The 23,381-nt window shown below is 41.6% G+C and overlaps 1 protein-coding gene across 1 annotated transcript in view; it reads left to right on the top strand.

Moving 5' to 3' along the window:
• The window catches only part of ESR2 (estrogen receptor 2), a 67,977-nt gene extending 45,193 nt beyond the window's left edge, over positions 1-22,784 (top strand). Inside the window, exons 8-9 of the mRNA XM_077909587.1 lie at positions 15,301-15,481; positions 17,287-22,784. Of these exons, the coding sequence (XP_077765713.1) occupies positions 15,301-15,481; positions 17,287-17,473 (368 nt within the window). The 3' untranslated portion in view covers positions 17,474-22,784. The remainder of the gene's footprint in view (positions 1-15,300; positions 15,482-17,286) is intronic.
• Positions 22,785-23,381: the final 597 nt, after the last annotated feature.

The raw sequence follows: 23,381 nt of genomic DNA, 5'->3' as shown, positions 1-23,381 counted from the left end.
AGAGGCTTGGTGGATCTGTAGCAGACGCCCTTCAAGTCCAGCTGAGCACTAATCTCATGCTTATGAGGATACTTACCCAAGGACAGAGAAAGAGCCATCAGAAAGGAGCAGGCAGGATAATCCCTAGCATTCACTCAGGGCCAAGAATAGTTCATGTTCTCACCAGCCAGAGGAAAAACCTTGTAATATACTGGACATTAGATATAGTGCCCAAAAAGGTATTGCATTAGTAGTGAGGCAAACTTAGCCCTAGACTAAAGGCTGCACTGGTCTTTATAAACATGACTTAAAAGCATGCCTGAAGGATCAAACTCATTGTAAAGTAACTTAACTGCATCGTGGAACAAAGTTCAAGAATATTTAAAAGAATACAAGAATATCCAGTACCCAACCAGGTAAAACTTGCAATGTCTGATAACCCATCAAAAGTTAGCAAGCATGCAGAGAAGCAGAAAACATGACCTTCTAATGAGGAGAAAAACCAATAAATCAGAAAAGACCCCCAAATGATACAGATGATAGAATTAGTAGACAAGGACATTAAAACAATAGTTTAGTAACAATAATTACTATGACTATTTTCCAGAAGCCTAAGATGTAGAGGAAAGCATGAACAGATTTAGTGGAGACATGGAAAAAATGAAACATGTATAAAAACTTCTGAATGTGAAAATTATGTCTCCATGGGATTTACATCTGTGTTATAAGGTGGAAGAGGGACTGTAAAATATCCTCCAGACTGAGAAAGTACTTTGAGACCAACAAACAGTGCAAACCATACTGTTGTCACAGTTTTATCTAGGGTAATTTACTGATTGAAGAATTGGGCAGATGGACAATCTAGACAGTACACAGCTATTCTCTCCTATTATCCACTAAATCTGGACCTTACTCCCCAGTTTTTTTTTTTAGACTATATTTTTTTTTAAATTTTTTTTTTTAATTTTATGATAGTCACACACAGAGAGAGAGAGGCAGAGACACAGGCAGAGGGAGAAGCAGGCTCCATGCACCGGGAGCCCGACGTGGGATTCGATCCCGGGTCTCCAGGATCGCGCCCTGGGCCAAAGGCAGGCGTCAAACCGCTGCGCCACCCAGGGATTCCAACTCCCCAGTTTTTATAGAGAGATAGGGTGGTAAGGTCACAGGGAGTTTTCTCAAGTGGCACCATCTATGTGCCAGAGGGTGTCTCCTAATTTTCTAAAGTGGTGCCTTCTGTGCTCCACTTTAGGGGCAATCAGAGCCAGCCTTCCTGATACCAGTTAGGACATACATCAGCCTCCATGGGGCCTGGAAAATGTAGCCCCAGGGGGAGGTCATTGTGCAGGCGTGAACAAGATGAAGGGCCAAGGATGGAGTAAGTGTTGTCAAGCACTTGTAGAATCTAATTATACATAGCAGAAGAACAGATTGGTGGATGTGAAGTCATAGCAATAAAACCTATCAGAATGGAAAAAAAAAACTGTTTAAAAAGTGAACAGAGGGATCCCTGGTGGCGCAGCGGTTTAGCACCCGCCTTTGGCCCAGGGCACAATCCTGGAGACCCGGGATTGAATCCCACGTCGGGCTCCCGGTGCATGGAGCCTGCTTCTCCCTCTGCCTATGTCTCTGCCTCTCTCTCTCTCTCTGTGACTATCATAAATAAATAAAAAATTAAAAAAAAAAGTGAACAGAGCACTAGTGAGCAGGGGGACAACTATAGTTGTTAATATACATGAATTTGGAATCTCTAATGGGAGTGGGGTGTAGAAAAATACTTGAAGAAACGATGGTTGCAAATATTCCAAATTTTTTTTTTAATTTTTTATTTATTTATGATAGTCACACACAGAGAGAGAGAGAGAGAGAGAGAGAGAGGCAGAGACATAGGCAGAAGGAGAAGCAGGCTCCATGCACCGGGAGCCCAACGTGGGATTCGATCCCGGGTCTCCAGGATCGCGCCCTGGGCCAAAGGCAGGCGCCAAACCGCTGCGCCACCCAGGGATCCCAAATATTCCAAATTTAATGAAAACTATAAACACACAGATCCAAGAAGCTTGATAAATCCCAAGCACAAGAAACATGAAGGAACCACATCAAAGCACATCACAATCAAGTTGCTTAAAGCCAATGATAAAGAGAAAAATCTTGGGCAGCCCCCGTGGTGCAGCAGTTTAGCACTGCCTGCAGCCCAGGGTGTGATCCTGGAGACCCTGGATCGAGTCCCACATCAAGCAGAAGATGCCTGCTTCTCCCTCTGCCTGTGTCTCTGCCTCTCTCTCTCTGTCTCTATGAATAAATAAATAAATAAAACGTTTTTTTTTTTATAAAAAAGAAAAATCTTAAAAGCAGCCAGAGAATAAAGATATTATATACAAGGAACAAAGACGAGGATGACAGCAAATTTCTGTTCTGATGGAAGTCAAGGAGACAAGGGAATGGAATCTTTAAAGTACTTTAAGAAAGAACCGTGAGGAATTCTTTACACAATGAAAATGTCTTTCAAAAATGAAGGCAAAATATAAATATTTTCAGATATACAAAAACTGAAAGAATTCACCACTAGCAGACCTATACTGTAAGAAACATTAATGGAAGTTTTTCAAGTAGGAGGAAAATGAGATTGGATGGAGACATGGATCTGCACAAAGGAATAAAGAGGACCTACAAATGGTAACAATGTGGGTAAATATGAATGAATAAAAATGAATTTTTTCTTATTTAAAACTAAAGGGTAATCTAATGTTTAAAGCAAAAATAATATATCGCGGTTTTATGTAGAAGTAAAACATATGACAAGGCCACAAAGGCTGGGAGAGGACAAATGGAAGTATTTTATCCTCATTTTGTACCTGAAGTGCTATGTATTACTTGAAGATACACTGCAATAAGTTAAATATGTATATCATAAAGCCAAGTGCATCCAATAAAATAACAGAGTTAAAATACCAAGAAAGAAGATAAAATGGGATCATAAAAAATAATACAAAAGTTAACAAAGAAAAAAGGAAAAATAAAGCAAGGTATAGATAGGACAAATAGAAAATACATAACAAGATGGTACACTTAAACTCAATCCCATCAATAATTATATTAAATGTAAGTGTGGTGAATACCTCAATTAAAAGGAAAAGATTGAATGAACAGGATGCAATTATTTGCTGCTGTCAAGAAACCCAGTTAAATATAAAGATATAAATAAATTAATGGTAAAGGAATAGAAAAAAAGGTATCATGCTAAGACTAATCGAAATAAAGCCAGGGAGGCTATATTATTAGAAAATGTAAATTTAGGGATCCCTGGGTGGCGCAGTGGTTTGGCGCCTGCCTTTGGCCCAGGGCGTGATCTGGAATCCCACGTAGGGCTCCCGGTGCATGGAGCCTGCTTCTCCCTCTGCCTGTATCTCTGCCCCTCTCTCTCTCTCTCTCTCTCTCTCTCTCTGTGACTATCATAAATAAATAAAAATTAAAAAATAAATAAATGACCTTGTCTAAAAAAAAAAAAGTAAATTTAAAAGATATCTAAGTTATTTATTTAGGTAATCTCCACACCCAGTGTGAGGCTTGAACTCAAGACCATGAGATCTAAAGCCGCATGCCCTACCGACTGAGGCAGGTGCCCCAGAAAATGCAAATTTTAGAGCAAAGAGTATTTCTAGGGATTAAAGAAGTTTCTTTCATAAAAATAAGTGGGTAAATTTGTCAAGAAAGCATAAAAATCCTAAAACAAGTCTTAATACATTAAAAAGGATTTGTGTCATACAAAATATTTTCTTTGGGATGCCTGAGTGGCTCAGCAGTTGAGCTTCTGCCTTTGGCTCAGGGCATGATCCAGGATCCAGGATCGAGTCCCACATGGGGCTCCTTACAACGAGCCTGCTTCTCCTTCTGCCTATGTCTCTGCCTCTCTCTCTGTGTCTCTCATAAATAAATACAATCTTTAAAACAACAAAACAAAATATTTTCTTTGATACAGTGGAATTAAATTAGAAACCAATAACAAAAAGACCTTGGAAATTTCCCAAACATTTGGAAACCAGATAATGTACATCTTTATAACCGATGGATCACAGAGAAAAATCAAAAGCAATATTAAAAAAATTTTGAACTAACTTAAAATGGAAGCACATTATAGCAAAATTTGTGACTTATAACTAAAGCAGTAGTTTGAGGGAAATTTATAGTACTCAAGGCCCATATTAAAATAAAAGCAAGGTTTGAAATTAATGACCTTAGCTTACAACCTTAAAAAAAACTAGGAAAGGAAGAGCAAATGAAACTCCAAGTAAGCAGAAGAAGAAAAGAAATGGTGAAGATTCAAGTGGAAATCACTGGAACAGAAAAAAGGAAAACAATAAAAATCAAGGAAACCAAAAGCTGATTTTTTGAGAGCAATAACATTGATAAGCCTCTAGGCAGACTGGTCAGAATAAATGAAAGAAGGCACAAATTACCAATATCAGGAGTGAGGGAGGTTACATTACTATTCTGCATATATTAAAAAGAATAATGAGGTCATATTACGAATGACTATGCCAGTACATTTGAATACTTAGATGAAATGGAAAATTTCCTTAAAAGACACAAATTATTGAAGTTAACTCAAGAAATTTGAAGATCCTGAATAGCCATATATTTATTATGGAAATTGAGTTTGCAGTTAAAAACCTTACCATGAAGAAAACTCCAGGCTCAGAGAATTCCCAGATGGCTTTTCTGGGAGAATGCTACCATTTGATGGGATGGATCATGTTGATCGTTTTGTGAATATCGAACCACCTCGCATCCCGGGAATAAATCCCCTTTGATATTGTGAGTGAGTTTTTAAATATATTATTGGACTCAGTTTGCTGGTATTTTGTTGAGGATTTTTGCATTTATGTTCATCTGAGATATTGGCCTACAGTTCTGTTTTTTTGTAGAGTCTTTACGTGGTTTTGGTATCAGGGTAATGCTTATAGAATGAATTTGGAAGTTTTCTCCCTCTTCTATTTTCTTGGAATAGTTTGAGAAGCATAGATATCAAATCTTTTGGTATTAAATGTTTGGTAAAATTTGGCTGTGAAGCTGTCTGGTCCTCGACTTTTGGGTTTTGGGAGTTTCTGAATTATTCAATTTCATTGCTGATAGTCAGTCTTCAAATTTTCCATTTCTTCTTCAGTTTTGGTAGATCATATGTTTCTAGGAATTGATCCATTTCTTCCAGGTTATCTAATTTGTTGGCATGTAATTTTTCATAATATTCTCTTACAATGTTTGTATTTCTGTGATGTTAGTTATTCTCTTTCATTTGTGATTTTGGTTATTTAAGTCCTCTCTCTCTCTTTTTTTGATGAGTCTGCCTAGAGATTTATCAGTTTTGTTGTTTTTTCAAAGAATCAGCTCCTGGTTTCATTGATTTGATCTATTTGTTTTGTTCTTAGTTTCTATCATTTATTTCTGCTCTAATCTTGATTTCCATCCTGCTGATTTTGGGCTATGTTTGTTGTTTTTTTCCTAGTTCCTTTAGGTGTGAGGTTAGGTTGTTTCTTTGAGTTTTTTCTTGTTTCTTGAGGTATGCCTGTATTGCTATAAATTTTCCATTTAGAATTGTTTTTGCTGCATCCCAAAGATTTTTTTTTTAATTTTTATTTATTTATGATAGTCACACACACAGAGAGAGAAGCAGAGACATAGGCAGAGGGAGAAGCAGGCTCCATGCACCGGGAGCCCGACGTGGGATTCGATCCTGGGTCTCCAGGATCACGCCCTGGGCCAAAGGCAGGCGCTAAACCACTGCGCCACCCAGGGGTCCCTGCATCCCAAAGATTTTGGATCATTGTGGGTTCATTTTCATGTGTATCCATGTACATTTTTTAAAAAAGATTTTATTTATTTGACAGAGAGATTGAACACAAGCAAGGGGAGTGACAGGCAAAGGGAGAGGGAGAAGCAGGCTCCTCACTGAGCAGGAAGCCTGATGCAGGGCTCTATCCTAGGACCCTGGGAATGTGACCTGAGCTGAAGGCAGGCACTTCATTGACTGAACCACCCAGAGGTGCCTTCTTTGATTTTATGGTTGATGCATTCATTGCTTAGTAGCATATTATTTAACCTCCATGATATTTACATATACTTTTGCAAAAAATCGAGGAGCAGAGAATACCTTCTAATTCATTCTATGAGGCCAGCATTACCCTGATATGAAATCCAGATCAGTATATTGGAAGAAAAGAAGACAACAGACCAATATCTCTCATGCACAAAGATGCTAAATTTTGTAATAGATTTTTTGCATCTCTAAAAAAGTTAGCAAATATAATCCAAAGAATATATTATGAACAAGTGGAATTTTTCCAGGCATAGAAGATTTCTTTAGCATTTTAAAATCACTGCAAAGACACAAATGTAGTGATCTGAAGGGGCACTGCACCCCAATGTTTATGGTAGCAATATCCACATAGCCAAACTATGGAAAGAGCCCAGATGTACAATGATAGATGGGTGGATAAAGAAGATATGAGATATATATATATATATATTTTTTTCACATACACACAATGGGCACACACACACACAATGGAATACTACTCAGCCATCAAAAAGAGAGAAATCTTGCCATTTTCAATGACATGGTTGGAATTAGAGGATATTATGCTAAGCTAAATAAGTCAATCAGAGAAAGACAATTATTTGATCTCACTTGTATATGGAATTTAAGAAACAAAACAGAGGATCATAGGGGAAGGGAGGAAAAAAATAAGACAAAATCAGAGAGGGAGACAAACCACAAGAGACTCTTAATTATAAGAAATAAACTAAAGATTGCTGGAGGGGAGGAGAATCGGGGGATGGGGTAACTGGGTGATGAACGTTAAGGAGGTCGTGTGACGTAATTAGCACTGTGTGTTATATAAGACTGATGAACCTCTACCTCTGAAACCAATAATACATTATATGTTAATTAATTGAATTTAAATAAAATTGAAAATATATTAAAAAGATAACTCATTTGAAAATCAAGCAACATAATTCATATTAACAGAATAATAATGAAAAAAAAAACATTTTACCTCAATACATGCCAAGAAAGCATTTGACAAAACCTTACACTCCTTCCTGCCAAGAACTCTAAACAAACTATAAATACAGGGAAACTCCTTCAGCCTAATAAAGGATATTTATTAAAAACCTACAGCAAATACTATACTTAATAAGGAACAAGGCAAGTATATTCATTCTCATTAATTCTATTCAACATTTTACCAGAAGTTCTGCCCTATAAGTTCTGCCAATAAGGCAAGACAAGAGAGAACAGACATCTAGATTAAAAGGTAGAAGTAAAACTCTATTTTAAAACATGCTAATTGATGTAGATAATCCCAAGGAGTCTACAAAAAATGAGTTTAGTAAGGTTGTAGGATAAATGGTCAATGTGTAAAAGTCAATTGTATTCCTATATGGTAGCAATGAACAAATGATAATTGAAATTAATATCAGTACTATTTACAATAACATTAAAACTTATAAAACTTAAAAAAACTTATAAAACTTAATGATAAATTTGACAAAAGGTGTGAGACTGAAAACTCAAAACATTGCTGAGAGAAATTAAAGAAATTCTAAATAAATGGAGAGATATGTTAATGAGCTAGAAGATTTGGTATTGTTAAGATGTAAGTCCTCCCTCAAAATGACATTCAGATTTAATTTGATCCCACTCATAAAAACTCTCAGGCTTTTTTGAGTAGAAATCGACAAACAGATCCTTAAATTCATAGGAAATATAATGAACCTAGAACAGTCAAAACAACTTTGAAAAAAAACGAAATTGGAGGACTTATACTACTGGACTTCAAGATTTAGTTGAAAACCATAGTAATAAAAAAAAACATGGATTGACATATAGATCACTGAAACAGGATAGAGTCCAGAAATATACAACAAGCAATTTTTAACAAAGTGTCAAGTTAGTGGGGAAAGAATGATCTTTTCAGTCAATGGTGCTTGAGCTAAAATGGCAAATGATTGAATGGATGTATGGACAAAGAAGATATAGGGATGGCAAGTAATTACATGAAATGATGCTAAAATTATTCATCAGAGAAATCTAAATTAAAACACAATGATAAACCACTCCAGTAGATTGGCTAAAATTAAAAAGACTGATCATATTAAGGGTTTAGGAGAATGTGGAATGAGAACACTCATACGCTACTGGGGTGGGGGGCAGAGATATAAAGTGGTACTACTTAATTTTTTTTTTTTTTTTTTTTGGTGCAACTACTTGGAAAACCTGATTAACATTTTCTTAAAGAGTTAAGCATATACCTACCAGGTGACCCATTAATTCTACTTTTTGGTATTTACTGAAGAGAGATGAAGGCATATGTTCATATAAAAACTTGTACAAAAAAATAAAAAAAATAAAAACTTGTACACAAATATTCATAGTAACTCTATTTGTAATAGCCCCAAACTGGTAACAACCCAAATGATCACCAACCGGTGAGAGGACAAACGAAGTGTGATATATCCATAGAGCAGAATACTGCTTAGCCATAAAAAGCATTGAACTACTGATAGATATGTGTAACATGAATCTTAAAATAATGGTACTGAATGAAAGAAAACAAAAAAGCATACATACTATAAGATCTAATTTATATAAAATTTTGGAAAAAGCAAACTTCTCTAGTAGTAACAGATTTGTAGTTGTCAGGGGATGGGATGGGGGTCAGAAGAGATGGAGGGATAGATTACTAAGGGAAATGAGGGAACTTCGGGGTGATGAATGTGTTCATTATCTTGATTGCAGTTATGGTTTTACTGGTGTGTGTGTGTGTGTGTGTACAAAAATACAAATCAAAATGAATCAATCATACACATTAAATATGTGCAGATTATTGTAAGTTATACATTGACAAATCTGCAGATAATATAATGAATACAAAATAGAAAAAGAAAGATGAAGAGAACAAGAATTGCAGCATGAGTGGAAAAGACATACTGCCCAGCAGGAACCATACCCAGCACAGGGCGGAGGCTTTAGAGCAGGTTTCTTAAAGTCAAAAGGCTGTGGATGTTCTCTGTCTCATATCATGAGAGTGGAGTCTCTGAGGCTGCTACTTGCTATTAGCTTCTCTAGCTCTGCTAGTCAAGTGTTGGGCTATCAGATGCAGTTCCCGCAGTAGGTTGGCTTCGTTTTCCTGTGTAAGTGATGAGCTCAGGTTGAGATTATGTCATCTTTTAGGTCTGCACTGGTATCAACATGTTAGGTGGCCAGGCCAGGCTTTGTTAGTAGTTATATGTATGTATGTGTGTAGAACTTTTTTTTTTTTTTTTTTTACAGCCATGACAGTGTTTTTAACAGAACTATGAGGCATAATTAATATACAATAAATTGTTCCTGTTTAAAGCATATAATTTTATGCCTTAGACATATATATTATAAATATATATATAATATATGTATATAAAAGATTTTGTTTTATTCATGAGAGACACAGAGAGAGAGGTAGAGACATAGGCAGAGGGAGAAGCAGGCTCCCTGTGGGGAGAGCCTGATGCAAGACTTGATCCCAGGACCCCGGGATCATGACCCGGAGCCAAAGGCAGACACTCAACCACTGAGCCACCCAGGTGCCCTGCCTTTGGACATTTATATATATTGCCCCTGAAAGCATCACCACAATCCAGATAGTGAACATATCTGTCACACTCAAAAGTTTCCTTGTGCCTCTTTGTAATTTCCACCTTCTTCACTTCCTCCTTGTCCAATCCCGTGCAACCTCCAATATAATTTCTGTCACTGTAAATTAGTTTGCATTTTATAAAATTTTACATAAATGTAATTTAGGGTGACCAACCATTTAGATTTGCTTGGAACTGAGGTGTTTTCTAGGATGCAGAATCCTCATCATTCTAACAGGTGTGTGATGGTATATTGTGGTTTATTGGTGTTTTCCTAATGACTAATGAGGTGCATTTTTTCATATGCTTGTTTGTGATCTGTATATCTTCTTTGGGGAAGTATTTGTTGAAATAGCCCACTTTTAATGGGATATTGTTTTTTTTTTTATTGAGGTACAGTTGACCTACAATATTTCAGGTGTACGTAGTTATGTTTTATTTTTTTATTTTATTTTATTTTTTTGAAAGATTTTATTTATTTATTCATGATAGACACACAGAGAGAGAGAGAGGCAGAGACACAGGCAGAGGGAGAAGCAGGCTCCATGCAGGGAGCCCGATGCGGGACTTGATCCCAGGACTCCAGGATCGCGCCCTGGACCAAAGGCAGGCGCCAAACCGCTGAGCCACCCAGGGATCCCCTAGTTATGTTTTAAAGAGCTGCAAACTTCTGGGTTACTTATCTCTTCTAATAGTGCATATAATATGGAATGAATATTCACTTTATTATCCAATTAAATTTCAATTCAGTAAATATTTATTTAGTTTCTGGTACATGCTAGTGACTTCTAAATAGTAAAAGTGTCAAAGTGAACTAGATACATGCTTTTGGTCTAGAGTAGGGATATACACTGAAATAGCCAATCAGGTCTGGTCCTTGCTAGGCTTGAGTAACTGAAGAACATCATCCTTGCTATAGAGAGAGATAGGGAAAAGACATCACCATTTTAATTTCTCTCTCAGGACTTTCTCTCTTCCACCACACATATGGGGGGGTTTTTGGAATTACTTTATTATATTCAGCCTTCAAGGGGGCTCCTAAAACTCAGAGATGACAGAAAACATTGCATTTGACAACCTGTTACAGTGTTTGCTAACGTGTTTTAGAACCCAGAGGTGTTATACAAGCGTTGTAGTTAACAGCATATCCAAATTAAGAGTAGTGGAACCGGCCATCTTGTCACCCAGAAATCTGAAGAAACTGAGTAAGTCGTCCGTTGGATAGAATTAAAGGGTACCAAATCTAGGATATAGAGTGGGGTCAATCTGCAGATAGTCTTTAAAATATTTAAAATTAGGAATAGGTCTATTTATCAGAATAATTTTAAGGGTTAAAAAGGATCAAACTTTTCAATGAAACAAATAGAGATGTAGAACCAGGTGATCCTCTTTGATAGTAAGATGATTAACACATCAATTCAAGCCCTGGTTCACTCTGAGTTTTCGGGAGAGTTCTCGTGAAGTGGGTGGGTGGAAGGCAGAGGCACAGAAGGACACACAAGGATACCGAAGAGGCAAGACAGGTCCTTCTTTGTTGATTGAGAACGTGGACACAAAGCATTGTGAATGTCAGCCTGCTGGTTTCATATCATGGGCACTTCTCACACGCCAGCCTGTTCTCTTGGTGCTGGAATAGGTGGTGGTGATAAAGGATGGGTTATTGCTAGATGTCCCTTTCCTTAAAACAAATAAGCAGGGAAGCCTGGGTGGCTCAGTGGTTTAGCACCTGCCTTCAGCCCAGGGTGTGATCCAGGTGTCCTGGGATCGAGTTCCACATCGGGCTCCCTGCCTGGAGCCTGCTTCTCCCTCTGTCTGTGTCTCTGCCTCTCTGCATTTCTCATGAGTCAATAAATAAAATCTTAAAAAACAAATCAAATAAGTGACTACTACATATGCCTCCTAAAGCCTGACATTTTTCCTTTGGTTAGTATTCTGAGATTTTTGCTAAGCACTTCAGCTTTTCTGATTTATTTCTCTTCAGTATATCTTTATCCTTTGAGCATGGGATGTAGCAGATCTTTGGGGGTTGCCCCCCACCTCGGCCACCTGCTGCTCAGAATGTCATCAGGTGGGTTAGTGAGAGGAACACACAGCTGCTCCTAGGTGATAAAGAGGAGAGGAGAGTATGTCTTTGTTTTTGTTTTACTTTCTTAGTATGCGTGAGGCATGGTGCCAAGATCTTGCCTTTTATGCTCTATTTCTTTAGTGTCATGAAAAGCAATTTAATTTTGTTCTAAAATGAATCCTAACTGATGCTTTTACTTTTGGCCGGTAGAAGAGATTATTTTTTGTTTCCTGTGTGTCCGGGCAGTGAGCATCCTAGAGGCAGGAATTTGTGTCCTGTCGCCTGCCTCTGCCGGAGCCTGCCACTTAGCAATCACTCTGTAAACATGTGTTTGTTGACCTCAAGTGTGTGTGAATGCCCAAAGTGCAGGCATGGCACTGCTGACCAAAGAGGCAGCAAAATGGGTATTTTTCAGCCCGACCCCTTCCTGGGATGATTTTATAGAAGTTAATCTTCTTGCAAATAAAAGCATTTCCCATATCTAAAACTGATAGAGCCCATCTAAAACTTCAGTGATTCCTGTCCCCAAACTCCTTGTTAGTGATTAACAATGATGGTCCTGGGGCAGCCCCGGTGGCCCGGCGGTTTAGCGTCGCCTTCAGCCCAGGGCGTGATTCCGCAGACCTGGGATCGAGTCCCAAGTTGGGCTCCCTGCATGGAGCCTGCTTCTCCCTCTGCCTGTGTCTCTGCCTCTCTCTCTCTCTCTCTCTCTCCCCGTCTCTCATGAATAAATAAATAAAATCTTAAAAACAAACAAAACAACAATGATGGTCCTGTATGGAGTTGTGCTGTCCCCACAGCCCATATAAGACCCAGGGCTTCTCCGGGGCAATGACTACTCATTTATGAAGAGGAATTCACACACTATATGATTCACCCATTAAATTATACAATTCAGGGCAGCCCAAGTGGCTCAGTGGTTTGGCACCTGCCTTTGGCCCAGGGCGTGATCCTGGAGACTTGGGATCGAGTCCCACATCAGGCTCCATGCATGGAGCCTGCTTCTCCCTCTGCCTGTGTCTCTGCCTCTCTCTCTCTGTGTCTCTCTCATGAATGAATAAATAAAATCTTTAAAAAGAATAAAGTATACAATTCAGTGGATTTTTGTGTATTCATAAACTTATGTACCTATTATCACAACCAATTTTAGAACATTTTCATCATCTCAAAAGAAAGCCTGAACTCATTAGCCATCACTACCTAATTTTTGTCTCACCCTTACTCCTAGGCAGGACTAGTCTACTTTCTATCTCCGTAGATTTGCCTATCCTGGATGGGTGCAATAAATGAATTCATGAAAAATGTGGTCCTTTGTAACTAGCTTCTTTCACTTAGCATCAGGTTTTCAAGGCTCATCCATGTGGTATGAATCAGTATTTTGTTCTTTTTTATGGCGGAGTAATATTCCACTGTATGGCTATACCACATTTTGTTTATCCATTTATTAATGGACATGTGGTTTATTTTTTTATTTTTATTTTTTTGGACATGTGGTTTATTTCCACTTTTAGGCTATCTTGAGTAGTGTTGCTATGAGCATTTGTATATTAGCTGAGAACTTAGTTTTATATTTTCACTTTGTCACTTTGGACTGACAACAAGTACTGGTACACAGTTTTAATCCCATTTAGACTCCAAAAACATATTTATGAAGTAGAAATCCATGGGGCACACATGACGTAGCAGAATAGACTGAAGAATAGTTAAAGCACTTTTTAATGGAGCTGGGGTCAATTTTAGGGGACGTGCGGGACACCTCGGTGGCTCAGCGATTGAGCGTCTGCCTTTGGCTCAGGTCATGATCCTGGAGTCCCGGGATCGAGTCTCACATCAGGCTTCCTGCATGGAGCCTGCTTCTCCCTCTGCCTATGTCTCTGCCTCTGTTTCTCATGAATAAATAATAAATGTCTCTGAGGGTGGGAGGATGGCCATGGGGTGTGTACGAGGAAATCCAGGATGTGGGACAACATGGTGCCATCTGCTGGGAGTGCCCTGGGCACCGTCAGAGCTCCAGAGGAGGACCCAAGGTAGACTTAGGGTGGTATGGTAAATGGTAGGGAAGTCAGGGAAGCTTCCAGAAGGAAGTTTACAACCAGGCTGGGATCTAAAGGAAAAGTGGATGTAGATAAGCAAGAGAAGAGAGGGTGGAGAGGAGGAAAAGGGGGAAAGAGAGTTCTTAAATGGAAAGTTCAGTATGTTCTGTGCGTCACCTGCTCTGGAGTTAAAAGTAGGGCTCAAGGTGAGGTGTGGTGGGAAATGAGGACGAAAAGAGCAGAGGGAGGCCTGGTACTTTTGAGAGCTGCACCAGATGGTTTGGACTCTGGCCCAAGAGCTGGGAAGGGAGCCATATGAGGAGGTCTGCTTTTCGGAGGGAGGCTAAGAGGGGCACCTTGGGCCAAGGGTGGGGCGTATTTCCCCTGCAGTGGGAGAGCAGGTTACCTGCTATGGGTTTCAGTGGGAGTTTTGAGGATGTAGGAAGACCCAGGAAGAGTCACTGTGGAGAATGAGGTGAGCAGGTGAGTTAGAGAAGCAGCTGTGGGCTATTGTGAGGTGAGTATTTTAAGTCTGCATCATCATTGTGGAAGGACATGCCCCCCAGGGATGTGGTAAAGCATTACACTTGCATAATTGTGGTTCAACATGTCCCTTGCCTCAGCGGAACTGTATTGAACTGAGTTACCTTCATTGAACTGCAGATGCCAATAAAAATAGAGAACAAAATTGCCCAAATTCAGTGGAAGATGGTGTGCTGGTCCTCATGATCATTATAGCCCACAGCTGGCTGCTCCCCTGATGATGTCACATAGGTGCCATTTATTCTTACTTTGAAAGGGAAAGCCTAGTAGAGAAGCTGATTATTTCCCTGCCTCCAGGAATGGAGGAGTCAGGGTTGGTGGTGGGGGCACGAAGATTTACCTGAGCTGTTATCATGCAAATATTGGGAGGCCACAGTATCTCAGATCCTGGAGTCAGAGGGGAATTAGACACAGGGCAGAATAAGGGAAGCAATCTACTTCATGAGATGGTTTGGGGAATCTGGGGAGACATGTGCCTGCAAGCTTTGCTCAATGAGGAGCTGGGCTGGAAGAGCTGGGAAACTGGTCTGGGCTCAGAGCTAGAGGTGGGCTTCCGGCCCTGGCAAGGTGCCGCCAGAGGAGTGATGCCACGGGCCTGGACCGTGGGCCCGCCCTGGCTGTCTGCATGTGGCACACAAGAGGGGAGGCGGGGGGCGGGGGGCTGCCTGGCAGTGATCACTAGTTTAGGGTTGTTCGACTCCCCTTAGATGAGGGGCCCTCCTGGGGGCGAAGAGTAGAATCAATCTCACTTTTCCACCGTGTCTGCCTCTGTATTGGTTGCTGCAGCTGAGAAACACTATGCAATGGTTTCAGGCCCTTAGACAGTCTTCCCGCTGGGAAGGGCCACGGCGGTGGGCCAGGTGGCGTCCTGAGACACCGTCAGCCCCACGTTCAGCCAGGCTGCGCAGGACCCCAGGGGCCGGTGACTGCAGCGCACAGGCGCATCGGGGCGCCCCGGCGAGCCCCGGCCTTCGCTCAGCGCCGCGGGGGGGCTGTCGCCCTGCCCAGGTATGTACCCTCTGGCTGCCGCGGCGCAGGAGGCGGAGAGCAGCCGGAAGCTGAGCCACTTGCTCAACGCGGTGACCGACGCGCTGGTCTGGGTGATCGCCAAGAGCGGGATTCCGTCCCAGCAGCAGCCCGTGCGCCTGGCCAACCTCCTGATGCTCCTCTCGCACGTGAGACACGCCAGGTACGTCCCCGCGGGCCGCTCGGCCGCCTGGGCGCGCGCCCTGCCAAGGCTGAGGAGCGCGGGGAGAGTGTGCGCGCTTGAGAGCGAGAAGGTAGAGCGTTGACCTCTAAGGAGAAGCAGCCCCTCCAGAGGGAGGGCCGCTGGGCCTGGCAGGGGACCTGGGCGTCCCGCATCTGGGTTTTAGTTGCTGGGGTTTGGGCTCGGCTATGGAATTCTAAAGTTTCTCCCCAAATGTGAAATGCCGCGCCTGCTTATACCACCACTCAGGTCATTTTTCATCTTTTCTCTTTTTTTTTTTTTTTTGAGAGAGAGCGCGCGCGAGCGCGCACACGTGTGCACACGTGCGTGAGCGGGAGGGCGAGGGAGAGGCAGACTCCCCACTGTGGGGCTCTCCATTCCGGGCCTGATCATGACCTGAGCGGAAGGCAGATGCTTAACCGCCGGAGGCCCCAGGCGCCCCTCTGAGGTCGTTGACTTGAGGAAGCCAAACCCAGCTCCTCGAGATCAACTCCTGAGGTTAGCGATCTGGGGAAGCACACAAAGCCTTCCCTGGGAGTGGTTCTTTTCTTGTCTTAGCATCAGGACATTAAGAATGAGACCTGAGAGAACCGGCGAGGCCCGCAGGGTTGGGAGGACAGGACCGCGAGTAGAGTGTATTCAGGGAACGTCCATCCATCGTGTGTGCTGAGGAAAGGGGGCCAGGGCACCGTGATGGTTCTGTGTCGGCAGGTGTTTGATGGTTTCTAGGATGAGGGCGGCCCTGCCCTGGGGCTGGCAGAGGGGAGATGGGGATGGAAGGTAATTGCTACCTGAGGAGGAGGAAAGTCTAGAGGCTGTGGGGAAGGACAGTATTCACCTCAAGAATTATAACAAAGGAGGAAATGAAAACAGCCTCTGCCTTGGTTCCTCCTGAATAATTATTGACACATGACCATTTGCAGAACAGATACAGTCCACTCTCATTAGTCACAGATTCTGTATTTGCAAATTTGACCACCTTTAAAAAATGATTTGTAACCCCTGAAGCCACATTCAGTGGCATTTTTGTTGTCCTTCAAGGACATGCTCAGGGTGGCAAAAAATTGGGGTTGCCCACACTTATATTCCCAACTGAGGTCAAACAAGGTGTGTTCTTATTTGAGCTCTCATACTCTAATGCCCTTTGCATGGTCTAGTTAGTGCCATGTTTTTGCTCTTTTTCTTGGCGATTTCACTGTCTATAAATGGCCCCCAAGCATAGTGCTGAAGCACTGTCAGTGTTTCTGAGTGCAAGAAGGCTCTGATGTGCCTTATGGAGAAGATATGCATGTTACATCAGCTTGGTTCATGCATGAGCTGTAGTAGCACAAATGTTAGTTTAACTGTGAGTTAAATGTCAATGAAGCAGCAGTTTACGTTAAAAAAGGTGTCTTTAAACAAAAACACAGGTATGCCAAAGTCATGTATTAATTAGATGATGAAAATGTTGTGCCCAGAGCCTCTCAGGAACCAAACCCTGCATTTCCCCCAGAAGCAGAGTATTTGCTAATTCAGTGTTGGCAGCAACCATACAGAACGTAACTACTGTGCACAATGAGAATTAACTGCAGTTTGTGCCAGGTGCTGTCAGGCCACTATGGGTGGGTGGTGGGATACTAAGGTCCTTGCCCTTAAGTGTAGATGATTGAAAGACATAAGAACACTAGAACAAATGGTGGGGGGAACTTAGGGGGTAGAGGGTGGACTGGCTCTGTTGGGGAGAGTTGGGAAAAAGTTTTGATGGCTACCTCATGGGAAGGAACCTTGGCATCTTTTTGTCTCCACAGTAACAAGGGCATGGAACACCTGCTCAACATGAAGTGCAAAAACGTGGTCCCAGTCTACGACCTGCTGCTGGAGATGCTGAACGCGCACACACTCCGCGGGCACAAGTCCTCAGTCACTGGGTCCGAGTGCAGCCCAGCAGAGGAGAGTGAGAGCAAGGAGGGCTCCCAGAAGACCACATCTCAGTGATGCCCAGTCTGAAGCGAACAGGCCTTAGAGGAGGCCAAAGGCTGACGTGTGAACCACGGTGCGAACCATGAGCTCCGTCTGGAAGTGGGGAGCCTTCGTCATCTTTCCCATGCGTGCTGCCTCATGTGGTTATGGCAGGTGCAGTTGTGTCATGTCCTTCACCTGGCCTCCCCTCTTCTTAGGAGTCAGGGTGAGAAAGCCAGTGTTCTGTGGTAGCAGGGGGCATGTTTGAAGGCAGACTTTACATCTTGCTTGGCCTCATAGGATCTCAGTGTGGTCCCTTTTTTACTTTCCATCTCCGTCCCACCGCTCTGGAAAACATCTGAAAGGTTTTGGAATGAATGGTGGAGATCTGATATGGAAGGTCTGTAATGTGGAGAAGGGAGAGGATGGGGCATTTATAGGAAGTGGACTAACCTTTACTGTGTCACCTAGCCTGCCCTTACGTAGACCTTTGTTTGCTCTCTTCACGGCCACTTGATTGTAGGATTGCAGACCATGACAACGAACTGGTTCCACACACCTACCTCACAGGCCTGTGAGGATTAAAGTCATGTATTGCTCTTACTGTTGAAGGCCAGAGGGACTGTGACCTGAGAGCCAGTGGACAGGCTGGGAAGTGAGCCATGTCCTTCCTCCAGACCTTGCTGCCATCTCCATAGAGGTTCATTCCTCTTGATTTGCGTTCATAGAACCTGCTATTTATTTGGGGTGCATTTAGGTTTATGATCACTTTTATGGAGGATTGTGGAGATTTAAATCTCTTTGCCCCTGGAATTGGCGTTCCTTACAACTCTCTTGTTCCAAAGGGCCCAGTGTGTGCTGGAGAAAGACCTAGCATGTGCAGGAATGGGTTTCTCCTGTGGGTTTGGGTCACAACCACATTGCTTCCTTTGGGGTAGCCACAACCACCATCATTAGCCATCCACAGACAGGGACGTGTCAGGCCGTGTGTGCAAAGTTCAGGACCAGACTATGTAGACTTGGTGAGCATCTCACTTGAATAAGACCTGGCTTGTGAGCTCTACTTTTAAAAAAAAATATTTAGGGATAATTATTTATAGCAAGAAAGAATTCTTTTACACCCTAGGGCTCTTTTAAACTATTTTCTTAGCAGAACATTTATATGGCGAGCTGGGTGAAATAGAAACTTCACAGAAGACTATTAGTTCCTCTTCCAAGTGGAACATAAATAGGACAAGATGATAAAGCACCTCTGGAATTACAATTTTAACTCAGTTTTTAAAAATTGAAATCTTCAGGAACATAGTGAATGCATAAAATGAGTTACATCCCTACCTTGGCAGTGAGCAGTGAAATAATCATGTTTGATTTTTGTGATGCTGTTTTAAAAAATTACCTTGTGGTAGGAGATTAAACTCATTCTCTTTTTGAAAATGGGTTTACTTTGGCTAGCACATTCTGTATTTACTAAATCCTTAGGAAGATTAAATTCGATGTTATAAAGGTTGGTTTCTGCTAGGGAGTCCTTGAATAAATCTTAATTTGGATAATGGTGCAGTTTTACTAAAAGTTGAGCACAAATGCTTCTGAAACACTTGGACCAGACCTAGAGAGCACACCATTGTCTGTATTCTGACATGGTTTGAAATTATTCCTTGTGGCTCAGTGCTGTCGTCTAGGTGAGATTCAGGGCGGAACATATGAGTTGTATTTTACAGGAGCCAATGTCATCCAGAAGGTCAATTTTCTTTCTTTCTGGCCAGCCTAGAATTACCCCCCACTCCCCACTCCCCACCAAACAGAAGATACGAGGTAGGAGAATAGGAAATGGGAGGCAGAGGAGGCAGTCTTAAACAATTATTTGTCGAATTGTTAAGTTCTCTTAATTGTACTTACAAAAGAGACTACCACATTAAAACAAAAACAAAAACAAAACAAAACAAAACAAAAAACAGAATAAGGTCCAAGCCACTGCCACAGTAGCACATGGTGACATTTTTTTAGGTTGGATTTTGACGCTCAAGGTAGAAACCAGACTGATCTCAGGTGTCGAAGCACCTTTCCATGCCAAATTTTGTGCTTCTCCAGACTGGTGTGTGCGCTTTGAACTCTCCTAGTGCCCACCGTACGTTTCCTAGCTATTCCTGCATGCTTCTTGAGGCTGCTTGCTTCCCTGCATTTGGATCTGGCCCATGAGGGGGCTGTAATACTTTTGGTAATTTCTTCTTTGCTCAGAATACCATAGGGGTGTGCTGGGGATAGAGGTTAGACCAGCTGAGGGGGCCTCCTTGGTGCAAAGTTGTCTCTTAAAATTGGGCCATGTAGGCAGTTGAGATAACGTGGTCTACAGTTGAAAGTTATCCTTTGTATTGTTTTGAATATTCTAGGGCCCTTTCCCCCTGCAGAAAGGAGTGTTCTTTAAATTGTTTTTAAAAATTTAAATTCAATTTGCCAACATATACTATAACACCCAGTGCTCGTTCCATCAAGTGTCCTCCTTAGTGCCCGTCACCCAGGTATCCCATCCCCCCACCCACCTCCCCTTCCGCAACCCTTTTTGTTTCCCACAGTTAGGTGCCTCTCATGGTTTGTCGCAGATGATAGGAATGTTTTGAATCTCTGTGCCCATCTGTTCCAAACATGTCCACTAAAGCTGACACCAGTGTGTTGTTAGTCTGCTGTCTTTATATCAATATCCATTTTAAAGATGAATCATTTCTCCTTAACAGTGCTTTCTTTTAAATGACTTTTTTGGGGGTATCCATACCCCATTCAAAATGATCTTTGGACAACCTAAAATTCTGCCCTAGTGAAGCAAGGATTTTGGTTTTTTTCAAGATCAGTTTTTTTAAAAGGAATTAACTAGGGGAAATAGGACTTGACAGCTGTAAACAGGAATTCATTTGAGTATTGGAGGGGAAAAAAAACCTACCCAACTACATTTTATGTATTATGGAAAAGTGATCCTTAGCTTTGCCTCAGACTCCTGTGGCAAGAGTCCTTTCCTTTATTTTGATCTGCAAGTTATTGTTTAATGTGAGAAACTTATTTGTGAGAGATGCGTGAGATTTGGGCTTATGTCCAAAAACATGAGTGTCTCATATGAGGTCATGTGGACAAATCTTAATGAAATAATTAACGTGAAATATTCTTAACATAGAGAACATTAGAACAGGGTGTTCACTTAGATTCTTGGGAGGAAGCTGACAGTCCCTAAAGAGGACCTGCATGGGTGAGCAAGGGGCTGCAGTGAGTTTTCACACCTTGTCCTGACAGCCCCTCCTCCCCACAGTTCCTCTGTGTGGCCTTAGGCTTGTCACATGCATACTGTCCACTGGGACCAACTTAAGAAGATTCAACCCCAAAAGCATTTTGAAGAGATTTTTCTTAAAAAATTGAGGGGGAACAGAAGAGTAAGTCAGCCTAATAACAAGTCTGGAGGGTCTTAACTGTATTTAAAAAAAAAAAAAAAGTGCAAAATCTACCCAGGCTCTGCAGTCAGATAGTCTTTACTTGGATTGTTTCATCTGCCAACTTGGTCGGAAGGGTAATTATTCTAGATTTTAGAAAAAAGAGATCAGTTACCAATTCTTGGCAGAGTAACTTATATATTCGTATATATATAAGCTAGGTGGGAGCAACTCTAGAATTTTCCAGCATGTGGAAACAGCTTGGTTGTTATTTAAATCTGCTAAGGAGCTTGCCTGTGTAGAGACACCTTTTCAAATTCAAGGTGAAACTTCAGCGTCTAGGTCTATTTTGAAATGAAATTTTTTTATTAAATAAGATTTGACACAGTTCTTTAAGCTGCTAAAAACCTTTTAGAAAACATAATAAAGACTGACTGAAGGAAATGATAAAAATACATCATTTAGCACCTTAAAATAATATCTGTGGAACACTTACTGTGTGCCAGACACAGTTCTCAATGCCTCATACTTTCACACTTAATAATAATTACCGTGATCCTAAGTTTCTGGTTGTGGAAACTAGAGAGTATAAGCAGATTTGCCCAGGGTCACACAGGGAAGCAAGTGACAGAGCTGAACACAGGCAGAGGTCCAATGCTGAATGTAATCATGCAGTTTAAAACAAAACACTAAGAAAGATATTCATGGGTTGCATTCATCAATTGCAATCTGACATGCATGGCCACTCTGGTTTAAGTGGGGCCCTCCCAATTTGCACAACACTCTGTAGGTAGATACAGGGACAGCTTGCAAACCTGACACAGAAGTTCAATCTCATCTTGTACACATGTGTAAATTACAGCCCAGAGGGCTTGACCTGCTTAAGGTCATAAAACTACTTATGGCCAAACTTGGACATGAATTTAAGTCTTCTGCTGCCTGGCCACCACTGTTCCCGCTGCAGGACTTGCCTCCCTAAGGAGGGGGTACTTAGAGAGGCAAGTCCTGCAGCTTGAGTTGAATCTCCGTGCGTAACAGATATTAAGGTTCTGGTTGCCTTCTACTGTTCCTGCAGATCTTACCTTTTCAGCTTAGATGGGGGTCTGCATGAAATGTTACAATGAAAAACTGTCCACTGTCCAGGTGGAAAAAACAATGAGTTCTATCGTTCCTGTCCTCCCACCTGGGCTCATAAGCTAGTGAGTGGTACTCCTGTCACCTCCTTCTATCTGCTGTTGCTTTTCCTAAATGCACTGGAGTACGTTCCTTGGAAATTCACCCATGTAAAAGTCTCATGCCTTTTAGGTACTGATGCTTCCCTGTGGAGTTTGGTATACAGTAGTGTGAAACACATGCCATTTATTCTTATATAGCTCTCGAAGTTGCTGGAATCTCAGCTCCAGTGGCAGCTCTCAGATGTGATTGTCTCTGCGATATGTGATCTTATAACTTTTCTGTTGTTTTGGAGTCAAGGATCCGCACCCCCCTCCTTGAGTTCTGAGGATCCTATTCACTTGTCAGGTCAGTGGTTGTCAGGTGCTGGAGGGTTTCCTTTATGGGAAGGGGAAAGGTTTGCTAACACTAGCCTGGAGCAGCTCCTAACTGCACAGTCTACACTGCGGTGTTTGCTCTTCTGTTGGGTGTCTAAATGCCACGACTCTTGGTTGTGTAACTTGATTATTGGGTGGTCCCGTGTACCTCAGAGCCTGCTAGTGGCTATACTTTGTTTTTTCAGGTGAATGCTTTGTACTATGAAGCAGGCTTTGACATTTCAGCCTTTTTACAAATAAATATTTGCTGTTGTGTGAAAGCAGATTTTGAGGTCTGCTTTCCATTCCTCCAGGTACTGCTTTTCCTCTGCTATGTCCCCTTAATATTTATGGAACTGTTGTGAAAAGTTTAATGTGACATAAGCTAAATAAAGTGTTTTTGCATAATTTTGGTTTTAAAAATGTATTTGTTGGGAATATAAGAATTTTCAATAATTAGGCTAAGTAGTCAGTGTTCCCATTATATTCTATTTTAGGTATGCAGCACCCTTTAAGAATTTGATGAAAACCATGAACACTCTTCCTGGAAAAAGGTACATAAACACAAATGCTTGCTTGCAAATCAAGAGGGTTAGGAATGTCTGTCTAAGCTATCAGACTTTTTTTACGATTTTATTAGAGAGTGCACAAGAGGCAGGGCGGGGGGAGGCAGAGGGAGAGAGAAAAATCTCAAGCAGACTCCACACTCAGTGTGGAGCTCGATGTGCGGCTTGATCCCAGGACCCCAAGATCATGACTTGAGCCAAAGGCAGATGCTTAACTGACTGAGCCACCCAGGTGACCCAAAGATTTTTTTAAACAGTAGCAATTTAATCTTTGGTCAGCTAATCTCACCCTTGTGATTTATGATCGCAGGTACTATGTGTTCAAACAAAAGGTGGCCCACCCATGTAAAAGTCAATTATTTGGGTAGATTTTCTGTAATTACCCCATCTAAGTCAATTAGTATGATACCCCCATTAGGGATGGGGAGAAAAGTCACTC

Source organism: Canis aureus, chromosome 9 (genome assembly GCF_053574225.1).
Source record: "Canis aureus isolate CA01 chromosome 9, VMU_Caureus_v.1.0, whole genome shotgun sequence".
NCBI lineage: Eukaryota > Metazoa > Chordata > Mammalia > Carnivora > Canidae > Canis > Canis aureus.
This window is presented reverse-complemented; position numbering and strand designations above follow the sequence as displayed.